Source organism: Notolabrus celidotus, chromosome 3 (assembly GCF_009762535.1).
Source record: "Notolabrus celidotus isolate fNotCel1 chromosome 3, fNotCel1.pri, whole genome shotgun sequence".
In the NCBI taxonomy this organism is placed as follows: domain Eukaryota; kingdom Metazoa; phylum Chordata; class Actinopteri; order Labriformes; family Labridae; genus Notolabrus; species Notolabrus celidotus.
In genome coordinates this window covers 2976211-2995815 of record NC_048274.1, presented here as the reverse complement: position 1 = coordinate 2995815, position 19605 = coordinate 2976211, and the positions used below count along the sequence as shown (strand labels likewise).

Below are 19605 nucleotides of genomic sequence, written 5' to 3'. Positions count from 1 at the left end.
CAGTGATGTGCTGTGGAAGATTCAGGTTCATTTCATACTTTTAAAACCTTAATAATAATCTTACCCTCCTATCGGGTCAACAACAATGTCCCTGGGTCTGTCCAGGTTCTCCCAGATCAGCACAGTCCGCATGCTCCCATCAGCGTTAGAGACTTCGATACGATCTGTACCTAAGGAGCACAATGACAACATGACTGATTAAAAACACATCTAAAATACGTCTTCATATGACAGTATGTGAAATGATGTTTACCAGCATCGGTCCAGTACAGCTTGCTGGTTATCCAGTCAATCGCCAAACCTGCTGGACTCTCAAGACTGGTGTCCACCACCACCTAAAAAAAGAGGGACACAGGTTTATATCCAGGAAATTAAAGAGTCTACTAACCCTGAAGTAAAACTGTCACAGGTTATATTTGCAAAGTGAAGCTCACTCACAGAAACTAACTCTAACTCTTCAGCATCCACAGAGAATGAATTGTTGTTGCAGTTTCACACCACAGCCAGGAGATGGCAGTATTGCATGTAATTGAATTCTGCCGTCTCACTGCTGCAGGTCTTTTTTAAACATGAAAAAGATGAGGAGAGTTCAGAGTGGGATAAAGTCAGGCTGTGACTGTCACTGACCTCTTGCTTGCTGCCGTTCCACATAGCTCTGTTGATGGAGTCAGTGGTAACGTCCGTCCAGTAGATGTAGCCGTCTTTGGAGTCCCAGTCCAGAGCCACGGCGTTGCGCACGTCAGCAAGAGGGATGACATCATCGGACATGTCCTCTGTGTCGAAGCTGACTCGTCGGATGTCCGTCCTTCGGGCAAAAAGCAGGAACTTGTCAAGACCTGATTAAAGACCAAAAGGTCTTCTGTCAGTCTTCTAGGTTTAACAGTGGGGTCAACAGTGAACACAGCAAAACAGCAGCACTGACACACAGACAACTTGTAGCTCTTATTATGAATCATAATCCCTCAGAACACATACTTTCTAACAATAATGACAATAAAGTAGCTTTGTTTACATAACTGTTGGATGAGTTAATTTACTGTAGTTATATTAAAGTGGTGTAGTTATCATTAAGTAGTGGAAATACTATTCAAAGGAGTAATTGCAGCACAAAGTCTACTCTAATGTAATGTTTCTCCAGCTGCAGCTCGCTATCACTCACTTTATGAAGATCTGGTTTACAGACTGTGATTTCTATCAACATAATGCAGTTCTTATTTAGCTTTAGATTTAACATTATCAGTCTTAATGTGCCACAGAAAAGCCAGGCATCCTCCAGCAGAAGACAAAAAGTGATGCATCAGAATATTGATCTTAATATTCTCATTTAAAGTCACTTCAGGTTATAGTAAAATGTGACTGTCTTGTCATCATAACTACTTAAATATCACATGTGACTGAATTCTACTCTCATGTATTAAATTATTGTGAAATGATAACTTGCTTAAATAGCATTACTTTCATAAAACAGCATCTTACATGAATTTAATCATAGCACACATCAAAGTTCAGGTACTGACCGTCGGCACACTTGAAGTTGTCGACCTTCTTGAAGCCGGTGGGGCAGGCGCAGGTGAACGTCTTGTTGCTGGGGAGACACAGGTGGCTGCAGCCTCCATTGTTGGGGCCACAGCGGTTTCTGCCCCCTACAGGAGAGACAGAGACATGCAGCTTGGTCAATGAGAGTGTAAGTGGAAACAAGTTTTTGAAGAATTCATACATAATGATTGTCTCTTCTTTCTTTTGAATCTTTATTTTGACTATCTTCACTCTTATTCATGACCTGGTCATTGATTGTCAATCATTTTACTAAATATGAGCCTGGGATTTGGGTGAAGTATTGATTTGTTATAATTATTAATTGACTACCAGTCACAAGTTTGGACACACCTTCTCATTCAATGGTTTTTATTTATTTTAATTATTGTCAACATTGTAGATTAATACTGAAGACATCAAAACTATGAAATAATCTGGTTTTGCCATAATCTGGATTACAACAGTCGTCAAATAGAGCTATCCATTGTGTACTAACCCTACCTCTGAACAACACAACTGATGGTCTCAAACACATTAAGAAGGCAAGTCATTCTACAAATGAACTCTTGACAAGGCTCATGTTAATTAGAAAGCATTCCAGGAGACCACTTCATGAAGCAGACTGAGAGAATACCAAGAGTGTGCAAAGCTGTCATGAAGGAAAAAGGGGGCTACTTTACAGAATCTAAAATATAAAACATATTCTGCTTTGTTTAACACTTTTTAAAAATTCAATAATTCCATATATGTTCTTTCATAGTTTTGATGTCTTTGGTATTAATCTACAGCAGGGGTGTCAAACACGCGGCCTGCGGGCCAAAACCGGACCGCCAGAGGTTCCAATCCAGCCCGCGGAATAATTTTGCAAAATGAAAGGGTTACATAGAAGACATTAAGACTGCAATTTTTCAATAAAAGTAACTGCGATTTCAGATTTGTCCACTAGAGGTCGCATTAAATTATATTGTTGACGGAGCGCACCTGAAAGACGCTTTTTTTATTGGACTTTTTTCTTAAAGGTGACATATCATGCAAAATTTACTTTTTAATGGTTCTTTACCTGAAATATGTGTCCCTGGCATGTCTACAAACCCCCCGAGAATGAAAAAAATCCATTCTGCCCAAGTTCTGATTTCTCCACCTTTCTGTAAATGTGTGCTGAAACGAGCCGTTTCAGACTTCCGTGTTTTTGTTACGTAACAACAATATCCGGTCTGTCACGGAGTCAGAGCTCGGAGCTTGTTCAGCCCATAGACTGTATAAAATAATACTGAATCCCTCCTCTGTTTTTCATTACCTGCACAAATGTGTGCTAACAAGGAGCTTAGGAGGGAGGCATGCTAGTTATAGGCTGTCTTAATAAACACAAAGGTCGGTTTTACTCCCCACGTCTGCAGATTTGAAGATCTAGTGGATGATTTTTATTTGTCATGGATAAGTGCTAGCGCTAATTAGCATAGCCACATAGCTACATGTTCATAGCTGTAGCTGTAGCTGTGTACCAAGACACACGTCGACATACTGACAAATAAAACAACAAGAAACACTAAATCTGTGACCAATCCTTCATAAAAGGTCCTGCTGCCTTTCTGGCAGAGGTCGGTTTTACTCCCCACGTCTGCAGATTTGAAGATCTAGTGGATGATTTTTATTTGTCATGGATAAGTGCTAGTGCTAGTTAGCATAGCCACATAGCTACATGTTCGTAGCTGTGTACCAAGACACACGTCGACATACTGATAAATAAAACAACAAGAAACACTAAATCTATGACCAATCCTTCAGAAAGGTCCTGCTACAGGCGCCTCTCCGTCAGGATCAGATTCAGAGGGTTGAAGTAACGTGATCTCTGAGCAGCCGTGTAAATTCAGCCAACATGTAAACATTAGATCAACGTGCTGGAGAGCCGAGGGCACATCCACTTCCTGAGGGGGCGTGGTCAGAGGGAAAACAGAGTGTTCTGAGGAGGAATGAAGAAGAGGACTTTTCAGGCATGCCAAAATCTGATTTCAAAGTGTTTTTTTGAGCATAAACTTTAAAGACATGTTTTGGGGACCTCTTAGACCAATATATATTGATGAAAAAAGCGTGATATGTCACCTTTAAAGTGAGGAAATAGATTAGGCTACTTGCTGTTTGCATAATCCGGTTGAGATTCATAAAGACTTTTTAGAGCACTATAAGATAATCCACTAAATAGTCAACTTTACCTTCTTCATTATTATAATCTATCTTTTCTTTTGCAGTAAACATTACATTCGGTGTCAGGTGAATGGGTAACCTGTGTGTTTGGTGTGTTGGCAGCAGGTTTCAGGGCTTAAAGATTAAAATATTCGGCCCACTATGAGACTCATCATGGCAGAAAATACAAGAGTTTTTGTAGAAAGATGGTTCATTAAATGTGAACATTTTCAGAATGTGCTTGTACTTTTTTTCACTAAAACAAAGGGAAAATTTAGAGTTGTCATTTATAGGTTGTTATGTTGTGATTTTACTGGTCCGGCCCACTTTAGATCAACTTGGGCTGTATGTGGCCCCTGAACTGAAATGAGTTTGACCCCCCCTGATCTACAGTGTTTCAAATAATTAAAATAAATGTAATTTTGTATATAAATAGGATGTCAGAGGTAAGATACAAAGTTGTGAACAGGATGTTGTACTATAAGAAAAAGTAGTAAATCCAGCAGCTCCATGCGTCACAAATAAGCAACAAATAGAAAAAAGTAAAGCTCATTTTTATTCCTGCAAAGATTTCTCCTCTGATTGCTAACCTGAATGTTGTTAAGGAAAATCATCTGCAGTGATGCAAACCTCATCTAACACCAGCTTCATATTCAGACATCAGAGAGGTATAGATATCCTCATTTGACTCTCAGCAAGAAGGCAAATAAGTGCGCTTCTCTACTAAAACACAGTGAATGTCACATCCCCTGCAGAGCCTCACTCTTCTGTGTCTCTGCATGCTGCAGCGTGTGAGATAAAGCCTCTTCACTTTGTTTCTTTACTCATCTGATTCAGAGATCAACTCTCTTCCACTCAGACGTGAACCCTCATGTCTCACTGAATCTAACCCAAACAAAAGAAAGATTGTCTGACCTTTCTCTGCCGACACAGAGGCAGCTCAAGGTTCAAGCTACCGTCTGACTGTTTCAATATTTTATCAGTATGATATCCTAAACTTTCTCTTGGCCAGAACTCAGATTCATCATGGTGTGTGTGCAGAGATCACGATTCTTTGCTGTCCTGCTGATAAAAACAACTTGACTGCCCGGCTCACAAGAGAGTTTGACACTAAAACCTGCATCATTTCATCATCTCTGACTCTGACACTGTCGTTTTACATTTTATAAGAAGTGATGACATTAAAGAAGCTTCTTATTTTACTGTGTCCATCCTCAGAAAGGTCCTTCCTGCTCAAACATATGCCAACATTTTGTCCCCTGATGGCTGCTTGACAACACTTCAGAGAGCTGCAGGCTGCAAACTTTAAACTGGCTGCACTAATCTCCTCCAAATTCATAACAAACCAACAATCACAGACGGAGTTAAAGGATTGAAGGATGAATAAATAAATCAGGAGGAGGCTTGCACCCTCATGAATTGAGATGAGCAGTTTCATTTTGTGCTCAGCTTCTGCAATAATCATATACAGTATGATATCTCTGCACGGATTCTCTGTTGAACAGTGTGTTTGTGTCAATGTTAAAAAGAAGCGCCTGAATTGAAATCAATGCATCATTAAATATTAAATTAAAAGATGTAAGAGTTACTGTGAGTTCCTTACAACGCTGCATCTCACAAGTTATACTAACTTTAGCTCTTACCCACTTGGATTACTGTCCAGCAGTGTGGTCTAGTGCATCAAAAATAGACTTATTCGGCATACACTTCCACTGCTTCGCGGATGACACCCAGCTCTACCTTTCCAGTAAGCCCGACTCCACTCTCCCACCCTCCCCCCTCACCCTCTGCCTCTCTGAGATCAAATCCTGGTTCACCTCCAACTTCCTTCAACTCAACAGCAATAAAACAGAACTCCTCCTTGTAGGCACCAAATCCACCTTATCCAAAGCCAACAGTTTCTCCCTCTCCATCGACAGCTCAACAGTGTCCCCCTCCCCTCAGGTGAAGAGCCTGGGTGTCATCCTCGACAGCTCACTTTCTTTCAACTCTCACATCAATAGCATAACCCGGTCTGCATATTTCCATCTCCGCAACATTAACCGTCTCCGCCCCTCTCTCACCCCTCACACTACTGCCATCCTGGTCCACAGTCTCGTCACTTCCCGTATCGATTATTGTAATTCACTCCTCTTCGGTGTCCCTCACAAATCCCTCCATAAACTTCAACTGGTCCAAAACTCTGCAGCCTGCATCATCACCAGAACCCCCTCCTTTCACCACATCACCCCTGTCCTCCAGCAGCTCCACTGGCTACCGGTCAAACTCAGAATCAATTTCAAAATCCTCCTTTACACATTCAAGGCCATTCATAACCTCTCCCCCCGTATCTGTCTCATCTCCTCCACATTGTCACCCCCTCTCGCTCCCTCAGGTCTTCCTCCTCCCTCCACCTCTCTGTGCCCCCCTGCCCGTCTCAGCACCATGGGGAGCAGAGCTTTCAGTCGCTCTGCTCCCCAACTCTGGAACTCACTCCCACCAGACATCCGAAACTCTGACTCACTACCCCTCTTCAAATCAAAACTCAAAACCCATCTGTTTCAAACTGCATTCCCTGCTTAATTTCCACTGCTTCATTTTTCACTTGGTGTTACTTTGCTTGTTGTTTTTATTTATTTTATCGTGTTGTTTTATTTATTGTGTTTTAATCTGTCTGTAAAGCGACCTTGAGTGTTTTGAAAGGCGCTTCTAAATAAAATGTATTATATTATTATTATCATTACTTAGAAAAATTACAGTTAGTGCAAAATAGAGCTGCAAGACTAGCTTTAAACTGTGACAGAATGCACAGGACTCTGGGCTGGTCCTCTCTGCTCTGCTGCTTCAGAATGATTTCTTTGTGTAAAATTCCAAATGTTCTGTTTCGTCAATTATCCTATAGCAGTGATGGCCATAGTTTCAATACTAGACATGCTTCTAGAGGTTGCTTTACACTTCCTCTCACAATGCAAATGCAAAGCAGAGTACTGTTCTGTATAGAGGCATGAAGATATGGAATGGTCTTCCATCTGATATTACCAGTTCAACCAGTAAAATAGCTGACAGTATCTTGTGTTGCAGAGTCTCTCTTAAAATAGACTTGTTATTTATACTATATGTGAATGACGTCTAGGTAGACAGTGACAGTGATGGTGTGGGTATTGTTGTTGTTATTATTGATATCATCAGTAGTAATGGTACTATTTAATTGTTTTGGTCAGAGTATGAACTAGTATGAACTTTTATGAAAAAGTGTTGTATTTATAAGCTTTGTCATATATTTTATTTTAATGTATTGTATGTTGTTGTGATATTGTTGTTTTTTAGTTTGACTTTTGAATTGGATTTTTTTTTTTCATGCAAATTGCATGTGGATTGTACAAATTTGCATGAGTGGACCCCAGGAAGAGTGCTTGCTTCCTTGGTAGTAACTAATGGGGATTCAAATAAATAAATAAAATAAATAAAAACACAAAGCTTTAAGTTACCCTCACCCTCACCCCTCTGAACAGATCCATAACATCCCTGCTCTGTCTGTCACACTCCATCATCCCATCCCGAACTCTCTCTTGACTGATGCTGGCATTTAATGTATAATATACTGTATTATATAATTATCTTGCTATATTATATTTTGTTATATTACATTACTATTCTAACTACAACCCATGGTCATATTACATACAAATATTCTTTCTATTTATTGCTTGATTTGTCATTACCAACCATAATCACACCATGTCAACCTGTCACTACTGAAACCTTTTTTAATACTGCCTGTAATTACTGCTATTTAATTTAAATTCCATTTGTAACATTGTATATATCTAAATTGTATTCTAGCTTTATTTATCTATTTCATTTTATGTTTTATTTTATTTTATGTTTTTTTGTTTTATTTTTGTTTTATTTTTATTTTGTACTTATTGAAACTTCTTTCTTGATGGTACTTATGTCTGGGTTGCTGTAACAACTGAATTTCCACCCTGGGGATCAATAAAGTAATATCTTATCTTATCTTATTTGAATGAAATGCCAAGAAAGACACTCAAAGTTTCAAACATTAGATAAGGAGTCCAGTGATTCTTGCTGCTTCCTTTTAACAAGACCAACATAGTTGAATTTTCCATTCAGGAGTTATTGATCGCCCTGATTCAAGTCACTGTTTCATGACCCTGCTGTCATTTTTCCACAACAACAAAAAAAATCACTAAAAGCACAAAAAGGTGTTTTAAACTCAGTGAAACAAGCTTCAGTATCGCAGCTGTACCTTATTCTCCAACAAGGAATGTCAGCTTATCTCAGTAAAAACAGTAAAGCACTGATCACTGGGAGAATTTAAGGATATTCAAAATGTAGTTTCAGCTGCATTCCTTTTCTTTCTTTTGTTTGTGTTTTGGTTCTCCTCTCCCTTTTTTATTTTCATTTGATTTTTATTTTTTGCTTAATCTTGATCTTTTTAAGGAGCCTTTTTAACATCTGGTAAGACACTATGGATGTAAACTGGCCTTTTGGCTAATTCTGGCATACTTACAAAAATGTTAATTAATATGCACGGTCCTTTCAAATGAAAAATAAATTAATAAAAAATTAATAAAATCTGCAAACCGACCTGCAGGCTGCCTCTGAGGATGCAGGGTGTGGATGTCCATGGGGAAGTGCAGCTTGTTGCGTATGATCTCCTGGTTCTTGCCGGTGAATTTGTTGGCGCTGTTGATGCTCTTGGTGTGCCAGTCGGTCCAGTAGAGGCTGTCCTCGAACACGGTGATGGCGAACGGGTGGGGCAGGCCTACAAAGACACAGAGGGAGAGAGGAGCTGGATTAGCGGAGGTTAGCAATGAAAGCATGAAGACCTCTTCTTTAAAGGGAATGTATCATCAAAGTAAACAAACACAGGCGTTAAGTTTGACACCCCCTAAATGAGCCAAGAATAATGACTCTGTGAGGCTCATGTGGACTTCAAACTGGAAAGAAGAAATGATGCATGTGGCTTGTTCCACCAACGCTCTCCAAACATCCTCCACACTGAGCTCTGCGGGCCTGGCTGATGTCATATCGTCTCCATTTAGAGCTGCTTTCAATTACTCTGCCTCTCATTGGCCTGGAGCTGGTTTAGTTGTGGCCAGAGCGCCCCCAAAAGCAGAAACACTCCATTGGTTTCCTTAAAGTAATGTAATTTTTCCCTCCAGAATCTGAAGGAAAGACCGAGAACAGCCCTCAAACTAGGTCAGGCTGATTAAAGACGCTCAAACCGGACAGCCAGTTCTCATCTTGGTTTCCAACGAAATCTAATTACATCTTCAAATCAAATCTTTTTAATGCAATTCTTTTAATACTGAAGGACAGTCGTACATCCCAGATTCCTCTTCCAGGTTGAAAAGTTTTGTTTGGGGAGTGTTCACGGTTTGTATAAGAGATTTATTTTAGCAAAACAAGAAAGAGAAAGAGTAAATGTGCAGGATTCTGTTATCAGCCTCATGTTGTATTTGAAGTAGGGTTGCAAAATTCAAAGTTGGAAACTTTCCATGGGAATTTAAGGGAATAAACGGGAATAAACCAGGAATTTACTAAATTGAAGGTAGGCTCTTAATAGGGAACTTAAATATAGTTAGGAGAAATATATTTTAGCATAATCGGCCAACTTCCATTCGATCTGCAGAGTCCCTCTCTACTTTCAAAAGACAGCTAAAGACCCAGCTCTTCAGGAAGCACTATGCACTTAGGTAGACTGTTCTCCACTGTTGTCCCCAGTGGCAGATCATGTCTTCCAGCTACAGTTGACTTTCACTGTCCTGCTCTACTCTGGGAATCTGTGTTCAGGTCTGGAGTGACCCAGCACTTGGTACTTTGGTCCAAAGTACTTTGTTGAAGATGATAATGGAAGGTCTTACATTGTTTGGTTGCTTAATTGTAGATGTTCCTTATTTTATTTAAAAAATAAATAAAAATCCTCATTTACTTTTGTGCAGTGCCTTTACACTGCTTGGCATTACCTGCACTCAAATTGACTTGAAGCACTTTGTTACTCGTACTGATCTTGTTTCCTCTTGTCTAGATCTTTGCTTGTGTTGTTCTTGTTCTTGTATGAACGTCGCTTTGGATAAAAGCGTCTGCTGCTAAATGACATTGTAACTTTGTAACATAATCCTGACCAAACCAGATTTCATGTCTTCTTATAACAAAACAAATATTTATGCCTGGATATGATACCTTTCCATTAAATTACCCTCAATTCCCAGTTAATTCCCACTCTCCCTCACTCACCAACTTCAAATTTGGGCTCAAAACTCACCTATTTACAAAGGCTTTGACACTAGAATTGATTGATTTTCTTTGTTTTGTTTTATTTTGTTTTGTTGCTTTGCTTTCCTTTGCTTTTTTATTGTATAATTTATTTTCTTGTAAAGTGTCTTAGATAAACTTTTAAAGCGCTTTTATAAATAAAATATATTATTATTATTATTATTATTATTATTATTATTATTATTATTATCATTATTATTATTATTATTATTATTATTATTATTATTATTATTATTGTTATAAATTCCCGTAAATTACAATAATTCCCATGGAATTTTTCCAATTCTGAAGCTTTAGTATCGCCAGGGGCTGGTGCAGTGGGTAGCGCTGTTGCCTCACAGCTAGAAGGTTCCTGGTTCGAATCCCCGGCCGGGCAGGTGCCTTTCTGTGTCCCCGTGCATGCGTGGGTTCTCTCTGGGTACTCCAGCTTCCTCCCACAATCCAAAAACATGCTCACCAGGTTGATTGATTACTCTAAATTGCCCGTAGGTGTGAGTGTGTGCATGAATGGTTGTCTGTCTCTCTGTGTTAGCCCTGTGATAGGTTGGCGACCTGTCCAGGGTGTACCCTGCCCTCCGCCTGAAGCCAGCTGGGATAGGCTCCAGCCCCCCGTGACCCCTAACGGGATAAGCGGTCAAGATAATGGATGGATGGATAATATCGCCTGATGTTACAGGCAGAACACATGCGTGTGGCACTTGGTTCCAGTCCCTTAGAGCGCTAAGGGACTCAGACTCATGTTGAGTGTAAACAGCCAAACAGCTGCTGTCAGTCTGCATTTTGATTTAGTACACAGTAGTATATATGTCTAGTATAAAGGGATGCACTGATGTTTCGGTCCTCGCCCTTCTCAGTCTCTTTTGTCAGGGTTGAATGTGTCCCTCTGATAACACCCTTGGCCCCAGCCTGTCCCCCCCAGTAAAATTGGTCTAGAACCTCCACTGTAAATGAGTGATCATGAAGGTGAAATTCCCTCTTCCCTTGAAACCAATAAAAGAAAAACAGACGTAGTGCAACAACAAAAGTGTGCCTGTTGTTGTTGTTTTAACCTTGGTGACGAATAATGTGTTAAAGTCACATTTTATTCTTCTATATGACAAAGTTTATTCCAAAACTATGTTCCCAAAGTTGGCTAAAGTTGCATGTTTGCATCAAGGGCTTGATCGTGCTCCTACTTTTATCTCTGCACAATTTGTTGACATGTGCTGAGAGCTGTTTGCACCAGTGTTTACAGCCCATAACAGTGGAACCGGGGCCTAAACGCTACCATGTGTTTCGAGGAACTCCTCACAGATTTGTCTCCATTGGGAACATCTGTTCAGGGTGACTCCTCCACACTCGCCCAAATTAACGTCCTCGTTCTCTTTCCAGCTTAATCCTCCTCTCCAGTGAAGGAGCTGCACAGCCAGTAAGAGGAGAGTGGCCGATGGATGGAAAAAGTGATTTCTGAGCTGTGGTGGTGGTGATGGGGGGGGGGGGATGATGGGGGTGTGGTGGGGGAGCTGGCGCAGGGCTTTTAAAACAGTGCTGCTCATTTAATGATAGTGTTTTATAGCCGGCATAAATGTCAAGTGGTAAATGGCTAAAACTGGAGAGAGACCAGAATAATAATGAACCATGAGGATTAGAGTAATGGTGCATGTGTGTGTGTCTGAGTGTGTGTAGGCTCAATTGACAGAAGTTGAATCATTTTTAACTATTAATGCGTTTTATGAGCAGAAGTGATTTGTTTAGTCCCGGTGAACTCATCTCCATCAGTGTAAAGACACAAAGAAGTGGTTTTACTCATGTTTCCTGCAGAAAGGCTTCCTAAAACCTCAGATCATCGATACAAATCAGAAGCAGATTGCATTTTATGAGGGGTGTGTCGGCATCGGCGGAGGGGAGAGGAGGAAGGCTGATTGATCGAAAAGTCAGACTGGTTTTGGAGGAAATGGGAAAACAATGTGGGTGTGCTGCTTTTCTAGATCTTTATTGAAATGAATCTGTGTGTTCAGGATATCTGCTTGACTGATAAGAGGGACAGGGATGCAGCTGGATACTGAAAGACTGTATCTTTCCATGAGATTGTTAATATAAGGATTAGGATTATTACCAAAAAACTTCAATTAGAAGCCCAGGCTTTTATTTGTGATCAATCTGTACGCTCACCCTGCCTTTATTTGGGTCAGGTGTCAATAGAAAAACAGCAGCTTCTTGTGGTCCCAAAGACCAGGCTGAAAACCAGGGGTGGCCGTGCCTTCTCAGCATTGCCCCCCAAACTGTGGAACGAGCTGCCCCCCCATGTTAGCTCATCCCTAACTTTACCTGTCTTAAAACATATTTTTACTCCTTGGCTTTTAACTCTGGTCTCTGTCTGTTCTTTTATTGGATTTGTATTTGCTCTGACTGTGTTTTTATGCTTTTTAAGTGTTTTATTTGATTTATCCTGATTCTTTTACTTCTATTTTATTCTCTGACAGCGTTTTATGTTCTGTGTGTTTTAACTTACTTTACCTCACTGTGCAGCACTTTGCTAAACTTGATTGTTTTTTAAAATGTGTTATATAAATAAAGTGGATTGGATTGGAGAAAAAACGCTTTCAAATATAGTCAAAATATGTTTTCTTAGTGTTATTTCAGCCTTAATTTCCATCTTTAAAGGCAGCACAATCAGACAAGTCCTCCCCGTCATTCACCGGTGCATACACTTCTCCAGCTTTCATCCTGATCAACTCATAGGAAACTGTAACATTGATCGCTCCCATGCTAGTACCATGTGGATTTACATGCACACACGCTCCAGGAGATAGTTACCTCGCCGGTCACCACCACTCCGTTGTTAGCTTTTTGTCGTCTTTCTCAGACGTAAGTTAAAAGTTCAGCTATGTTTGGGGGGCTGGTGGCCTAGCGGTCTAAGTGCCCCACATTCAGAGACCACAGTCCTCGTCGCAGAGGTTGCAAGTTCGACTCCCGGCTGCAACCATCTCCTGCATGCCTTCCCTCACTCTCTTCTCCCCACATTTCCTGTCTCTCTTATAAAGACAAAAAAAAACCCAGCTTTGTTTCATCCCTTTCTCCTAAAACACAGAATTGAAAGAAAAGGGACGTCCGTCTGCTTTGTGTTGTGAAACCTAAAAGCCTGACACCATGCAGGTCTCACCCTGTGGTGATCAGTAAAATGTGATGTGGCGTTTCAGTGTCAGTATAAAAATCAGGCGCTTCGTTGGACAGACAGCCAGAGAAACTTCCTATGTATCCAGGCTTCTATTTGAGACCGGCCTTTATTTGTCAAATGTACAACCACACCAGGCCACTAAAAGGGACCCTGCCTTTAAATGGGGACAGGCTTTCATTGGAAGTGTTGAGTCAATGATTACATTTTGTGCTTTTGGTTGTTTTAAATGTATTCCTTAATATTCTGCATGAATAGTTTTGTGTAAAGTCAACCTGTTTGAAGTTACTGTCCCATGTGTGTTTGCATGGCAGAATACAAACTAACCTCTTTTTTTGTTCCTCTAAGTCTGGATTACTTTTGTACTTTGCTTTTTCATTAAAACTTGAAATAAATCATAAATGTGTGTCTTCTTTTCTTTGCATAACATCACTGAAAAGGGCTCGGCCCTGCCTGAAATCCTTTGAGAGGAGAAATATCGCCTTGGATACCAATTCAGCAAAAACCCCTGATACAAAACAAACTTAAGGGATTCATGTTGTTCTGCCGAACCCAGCCAAACTCCTAAGATGTTTAACATCTTACTTTAAGAAGTCATTTCCAAAGTCATTATTCCAATAAGGCACTGTGTGGTAAAGAACTAAGCAGAATACGACTGTACACATTCCCTTGTCCCCCCTCAGACAGGCCAAAGTGTGTGTGTGTATATGTGTGTGAGGTGATACAGACTGAACGTGTGTGTGTGTTCTCAGATCTTATCCCACCATGAGGGAGACAACAGTGCACCCTCTTCTCCCCTCTGAGTCATCCAAAGCCATGAGGCGCCTGGTTTTGATACGGTCACCTTCTCCCTTGTCGTCGCTGCATTATTTCACCTAACTTTATTTATTTATTTATTCATGTATTTATTTATTTATGTGTTTATTTATTTATTTATTTATTTATTTATTTATTTATTTATTTATTTATTTATGTATTTATTTATGTATTTATTTATTCATTATCTAGTAACTTTTTCATTGTATTTTATTGTATTTTATTTTATTTTATTTATTTCTTTATAAATTGATTATCTAGTTACTTTTTATTTTATTTTATTGTCTGTATTAATTAATTTATTAATTATTTAATTTGTTCATTAATTATCTAGTTACTTTTCATTTTATTTTATTTTCAATTTTTATTCATTTATTTATTTATTTATTTATTCATTATCTAGTTACTTTTTATTTTATTTTATTTTATGTATTTATTTATTTATTTGTTCATTAATTATCTAGTTACTTTTCATTTTATTTTATTTTCAATTCATTTATTTATTTATTTATTTATTTATTCATTATCTAGTTACTTTTTATTTTGTTTTATTATTTATTTATTAAGTATAGCATCTTATTTTCTGTTAATGGTTTAATATTTTAGTGGTTTATTATCATTGCTGTTGCATAAAATTGTGTTCTTAACTTTAGGATTGTGGGGTGGGTTTGGAGTCAGGGTTGGGGTTGAGATGAGGATGGGGGGGGTATTTTTATTTTATATATATCTTTATTTAATTTTTTAAAATATTCTATTTTAAGTTGTTTTTATGTACAGCACTTTGTGTTACAATGTCATTGTATGAAAAGCGCTTTATAAATTAAGTCTGATTGACTGATTTATCATCTTTCATTCTAACTGGATATGCTCTAGTTCAATACAGCAGATGACTGAGGCATCCCTGCACCGTACAGCTTCTCCTCAGGCAGACACTCTTTAACATCACATCTACACACTGAGAAACACACACACAGAAAAAAAAGAGCCCCTCTTCTTCCTGTCCCCCGCTTCAAGGTGCACAGGTGTGCAGGCTGGATAGCGGTCTTACCCGTAACACCCACTGCTGTCCGACTCCAGTGACAAAGGATCTGGCACACATCCAGCACACACACTCACACACAGTCTCACACAGACTCAGAAACTATAGGTGAAGGGAGATAGACACTCGTTAACATTCCTGGGTACAGCAGCTCAGAATGTAACTATGCACACACACTCTCTCACACACACAGACACACACACACACACACACGTCCCATTTGTCCTGTGTGTTGTCTGAGCAAACAGAGGCTGTGGAGGAAGGACAGGGCCAATTACAGCCTTTTATCCTGAGAGCACACATCATTAAGGAGAGCTCACAGGGCTGGTGGCACACACACACACACACACACACACACACACACACACACACACACACACACTCATCACACACACTCACTCATCACACATTCCCCTTTCTCTTTTCTCACTCTTAAAATACTCCTGATCGTCACTGATGTGCTACAACACTCATTTCTCACTTCATCCTAAAATGGACTGCTCTCTGTCAGCAGCTCACACGCACACTGCTGTTAGGTTATTCTATTAGATCAGAACTCCTATGATTCATTCTTTGCATGTTCTTTTGTGTTTCTGCTTTAATAAAAGATGTCTTGACCTTGCAGGCATCCCTTTAAGATCTGAAATACAGTGCACGCATGTTATTCTCGTCGTCACTGCAGAGAAAGCATCTTTGAATTACGGCTGAAGATTCAAAAGATCTGGCCAAAAAATAAAATCAATTCCTGGTTGCGCTTCACTTTGCAAGGCAGGACTGTCCAATATATTTCATTTTTGCAGCCAACAGTGTGCTCATACGCAGGCTGAAAACCATCATTCTGCATAAAATATGGAGGGACATGGATGGCTACATAAAACACCTTCAGCCTGCAGTGAAGGTTGCACTTAAATTTATAGCAGTATATCGATCTATAGGTGAAAATCCAGCTGTGTTTCACCTGAGCAGTTTGTATAACTGACTGGTTTAAAGCTGGGGTTGGTAATCAGATTTAGATACACTTTTTGTTATACTGGTTAAAATGATCTTTATGTCCTGATGGTAATCAATACATAATGTGTTCTTAAAAAAGAGTGAAAAAAAGCTGCTTCTAAACCTGGGAAAACACCAACCAATCCCTGCCATCAGGAGCCAGATTATGAAACCAATCAAATCCCGTCCTGTCGTTCTGCCCGCCTCCTGCAAAGCGTACATTTCATGTTTGTTTGTGTTTTTAACTTTCACTATGACGTAGTGCAAAACACAAATGATGTGCTGGGGACCGGTTTTTGAATCAGTCACGATCATATGGTCGCGAATCAGCGGCGCTCGTGCATGTGAGCGGGGGCGTCGTTTTGGAGGAGCTCCGAGGGGAGGGGGGGAGGGGTTAGACGGAGTCCTGAGGAAATGCTACATTACACATACATACAACCCTAGCTTTAGGGATTTCTGTCCCTCTTACGCTTCCAGACTTATCTTTTAGCTTAGCTTTTATCCAACTAATTCATTGTTTTAAATTTTATTTGATTATTTTATTTGATTATTTATTGTTTTAATTTGTTTTAATTTATTTTTAATTTATTATTTTAATGTTCCTAATTTATCCTTCTCACTTTTTCTTATTTTCCCATTATTTTCTCATTCTGAAAACCTCTTTTATTGTCCTTTTAATGCTTTAATTTACTCATCAATTTGTATTTAATTTATTTAATTTGTTTAATTTATTTAATTTATTTAATGTATTCTATTCATTTCATTTACTTATCCATTTTATTTTATTTATTTTATTTATTTTATTTATTTTATTTATTTTATTTATCTTATTTATTTTATTCATTTTATTTACTTATCCATTTTTTATCTTTTTATTTTGTTTATTTTTTAATCTATTTTTTATTTTTTTTTTTATTGTTATCATTTATTTATCCTTGAAAAACCTCTTAAACAATGATTTATTGGTCCACTGTCTCACCACTTAATTCTGTTTAATTTACATGTATTCTTTTTAACCTCATGTTGAAATCTATTTTGCATTGTCGTCTGTCAAAAGGTTTACTTTGTTATTCAAACCATGCTTTGTTTATCAAAGCCCTTTGTAAACATTTGTTTTTAAAGCTACTATATAAATAAAGTTATTATTATTATCACCTGAACTTCGTCTAGTTGTACCTCTCACAGAGAAGTAAGTCTTCCTGCTCCATGAGGTCTAACAAGCTTACTGTAGTGTTTCAGCTTCTCACAGGGTGATATTAATACGCCATGTGTTTTCATTTGATCCAACAGCAGGGTAGAGATTGTAAATACTGAGAGGAGGAGAGTGTAGGTAGGACATTCAGCAGAGGGTAGAGGGCTGGTGTCCACGCAGGGCAGCTGTGTCGAGGACCTGCCTCATACATCAGGTGTTATTCTACCATGTGAGCTACGCTGGCACCCTCTGATCCTCGACTCACACACATACTCAGGCTTCACTGTAGGAACTAACAATGTAAACACTCTCAGCTTTATGTTTCCATGTGTGTGTGTGCAAGTCTGTGGTCAGCACATGTGGTCTCTAATGAAAATATGGCATTGATTAACTCCACATGCTATAACGTAGTTTAATCATCCTGCTACATCCTAAATCCAGCCCCCTGTGTGTGCATGCGTGGAAAGGTGTGTGTTTCTATGTATGTGTGTGTAGATGAATCAGAACCTGGCCTCCAGAAAGACCCCAGTACACCAGTCTCCTTCTCCTTCTCTTCATGTGACTTCACTCAGACTGACAAACATGTTGCCGTTGGAAGTTGAAGTCAGCCTTGATGAGTTAAACTTTAACAGAAACCTCTAAAAGTGTCACTTTTATGTGAAATGAAGCTTCAGCAGAGAGATTTTGCAACACATCATAAAGCCTTGACTAAAGATTCATCATATTTGCTGAAACTGGAAAATGATTTACGTGTTTTGTTCATGCAAAGAGGGCGAGTGAGGCTGATGAAGCAGTCGTTAAAGTCATTGCTTCCTGTTGATGTGAGAACTTTGTACATTTCACAGCGGTTTGGTTAATCTCTTTTTGACTAATGTGCACAGGATGGAGTTAAAAGCTACAAAAATTAGTCTCGTATGAGAGTGCTAATGAGTAAAAGTGCACACTCATTAAAGATATGGAGAAATTTGGAAACAGTAAATGAGGCTACTTAGATTAAATTATCAACAAGAGTCGGAGCAAACATCAGAAAGCTATTTCTCCAGAACTGCAGAATAAAAGTCAAACTTTAGACACCAGTTTAAGCAACACTGACAGCATGAATCAATATTTATCACCAACAAGATACTAAGAAGGCTGAACTGGCTCTTATGCTAACAGAGCTAACACCGGACACGAACGCCACATTGGAAGGATTTCACCTGCTGTGGGCGGATAGGATACAGGAGAGCGAGACTGAACTAAGTGGTGAAGAAGGCCAGCTCAGTCCTGGACCCTGTGGAGGTGGTGGCTGACAGGAGAATTATGGCCAAGATGTCGTCTCTGATGGACATTTTTTTCTATATATATTCTTGTTGAAATTCTTGTACTGTACACCTTCTTGTTTGCTGCTGTAACTCCATGAATTTCCCCGTTGTGGGACGAATAACGGAGCATCTTATCTTATCTTATCTTATCTTAATGCACAGCCATCACCAAGTAACACGGGACTTCCACCAGATCCCTGTCCGGTCCATCTCCAATCTGCTGCGGTCCAGCTCAGTGCTGCGTTCCAAAAACGCAGCACTGAGCTGGAGTCATGTGACCGAGGATTTCCTGCAGCAGTCACTGAATCAAGGATTCTCCTCCTCCTCTCCTCATCCATGTTGTCTTTATCAATCAATCAATCTTTATTTGTACAGCGCTAAATCTCAAGACGCTTTTACAAACATAGCAGGTCTAACCACTCTGAGACTCAACTTCAAGACAGGGTAAGACTCAGTCTGACCCCACCTTAATCCACCATGAGCATTGCACATCGTAGTATTTAGCTAGTTATAGTGGTGAGGAAAAACTTCCTTTTAACAGGCAGGAACCTCGAGCAGAACCAGACTCATGTTAGACACACCATCATGCCTCGACCGAGTTTGGTGTTGAAAGAGGGATAGATAGTCCTCTTATGGTCCTCTGAAAACCTCTGACCTGTTGACTCCAGGCCTGGCTCTGCTCATCATGACTTTGGTTTGTTGTTGTAGTTAAGTGAAATACGATCTGGTGATAACACAGAGTGTTTTATTCTGAAAATTAACCGGATGTTTTCATTTTGTTTTGGTGAAACCTGACTTCCTGTCCCGCTTCATCTGCTCTGTTGAGATTGATGCGTCGTGCTCCGGCATCCGGCAAAAATAGAAGTCACATGTCTCTGATCCGGCAGGTCGGAACGCAACGGAGTGGATCCAGTGGAAGTTAACACATTGACTAGAATAGAAACCTAACAGACCCGTTTATTCTGACGTTTATTCTTCAGTGATTAAAAACAAGAAGAATAAGAGTGAAGAGTGAAGAGCCGCGACAAAGCTGAAATTATCTGAACAGGTAAACATGGAGGCTGCCTCAGGAGCGTCAGATCCGTGATGGATCGAAGTCAGACCAGACAGG

General features: G+C 39.5%; 1 protein-coding gene across 2 annotated transcripts in view; it reads right to left on the bottom strand.

Moving 5' to 3' along the window:
• Positions 1-19605, bottom strand: part of lrp4 (low density lipoprotein receptor-related protein 4) — a 195021-nt gene that overhangs the window by 17306 nt on the left and 158110 nt on the right. For both annotated transcript variants that reach the window (XM_034680931.1, XM_034680932.1), the window contains exons 15-19: positions 8309-8485; positions 1518-1643; positions 628-836; positions 254-335; positions 65-170 (exon numbers count right to left, since the gene is read on the bottom strand). In XM_034680931.1, the coding sequence (XP_034536822.1) occupies positions 65-170; positions 254-335; positions 628-836; positions 1518-1643; positions 8309-8485 (700 nt within the window). The remainder of the gene's footprint in view (positions 1-64; positions 171-253; positions 336-627; positions 837-1517; positions 1644-8308; positions 8486-19605) is intronic.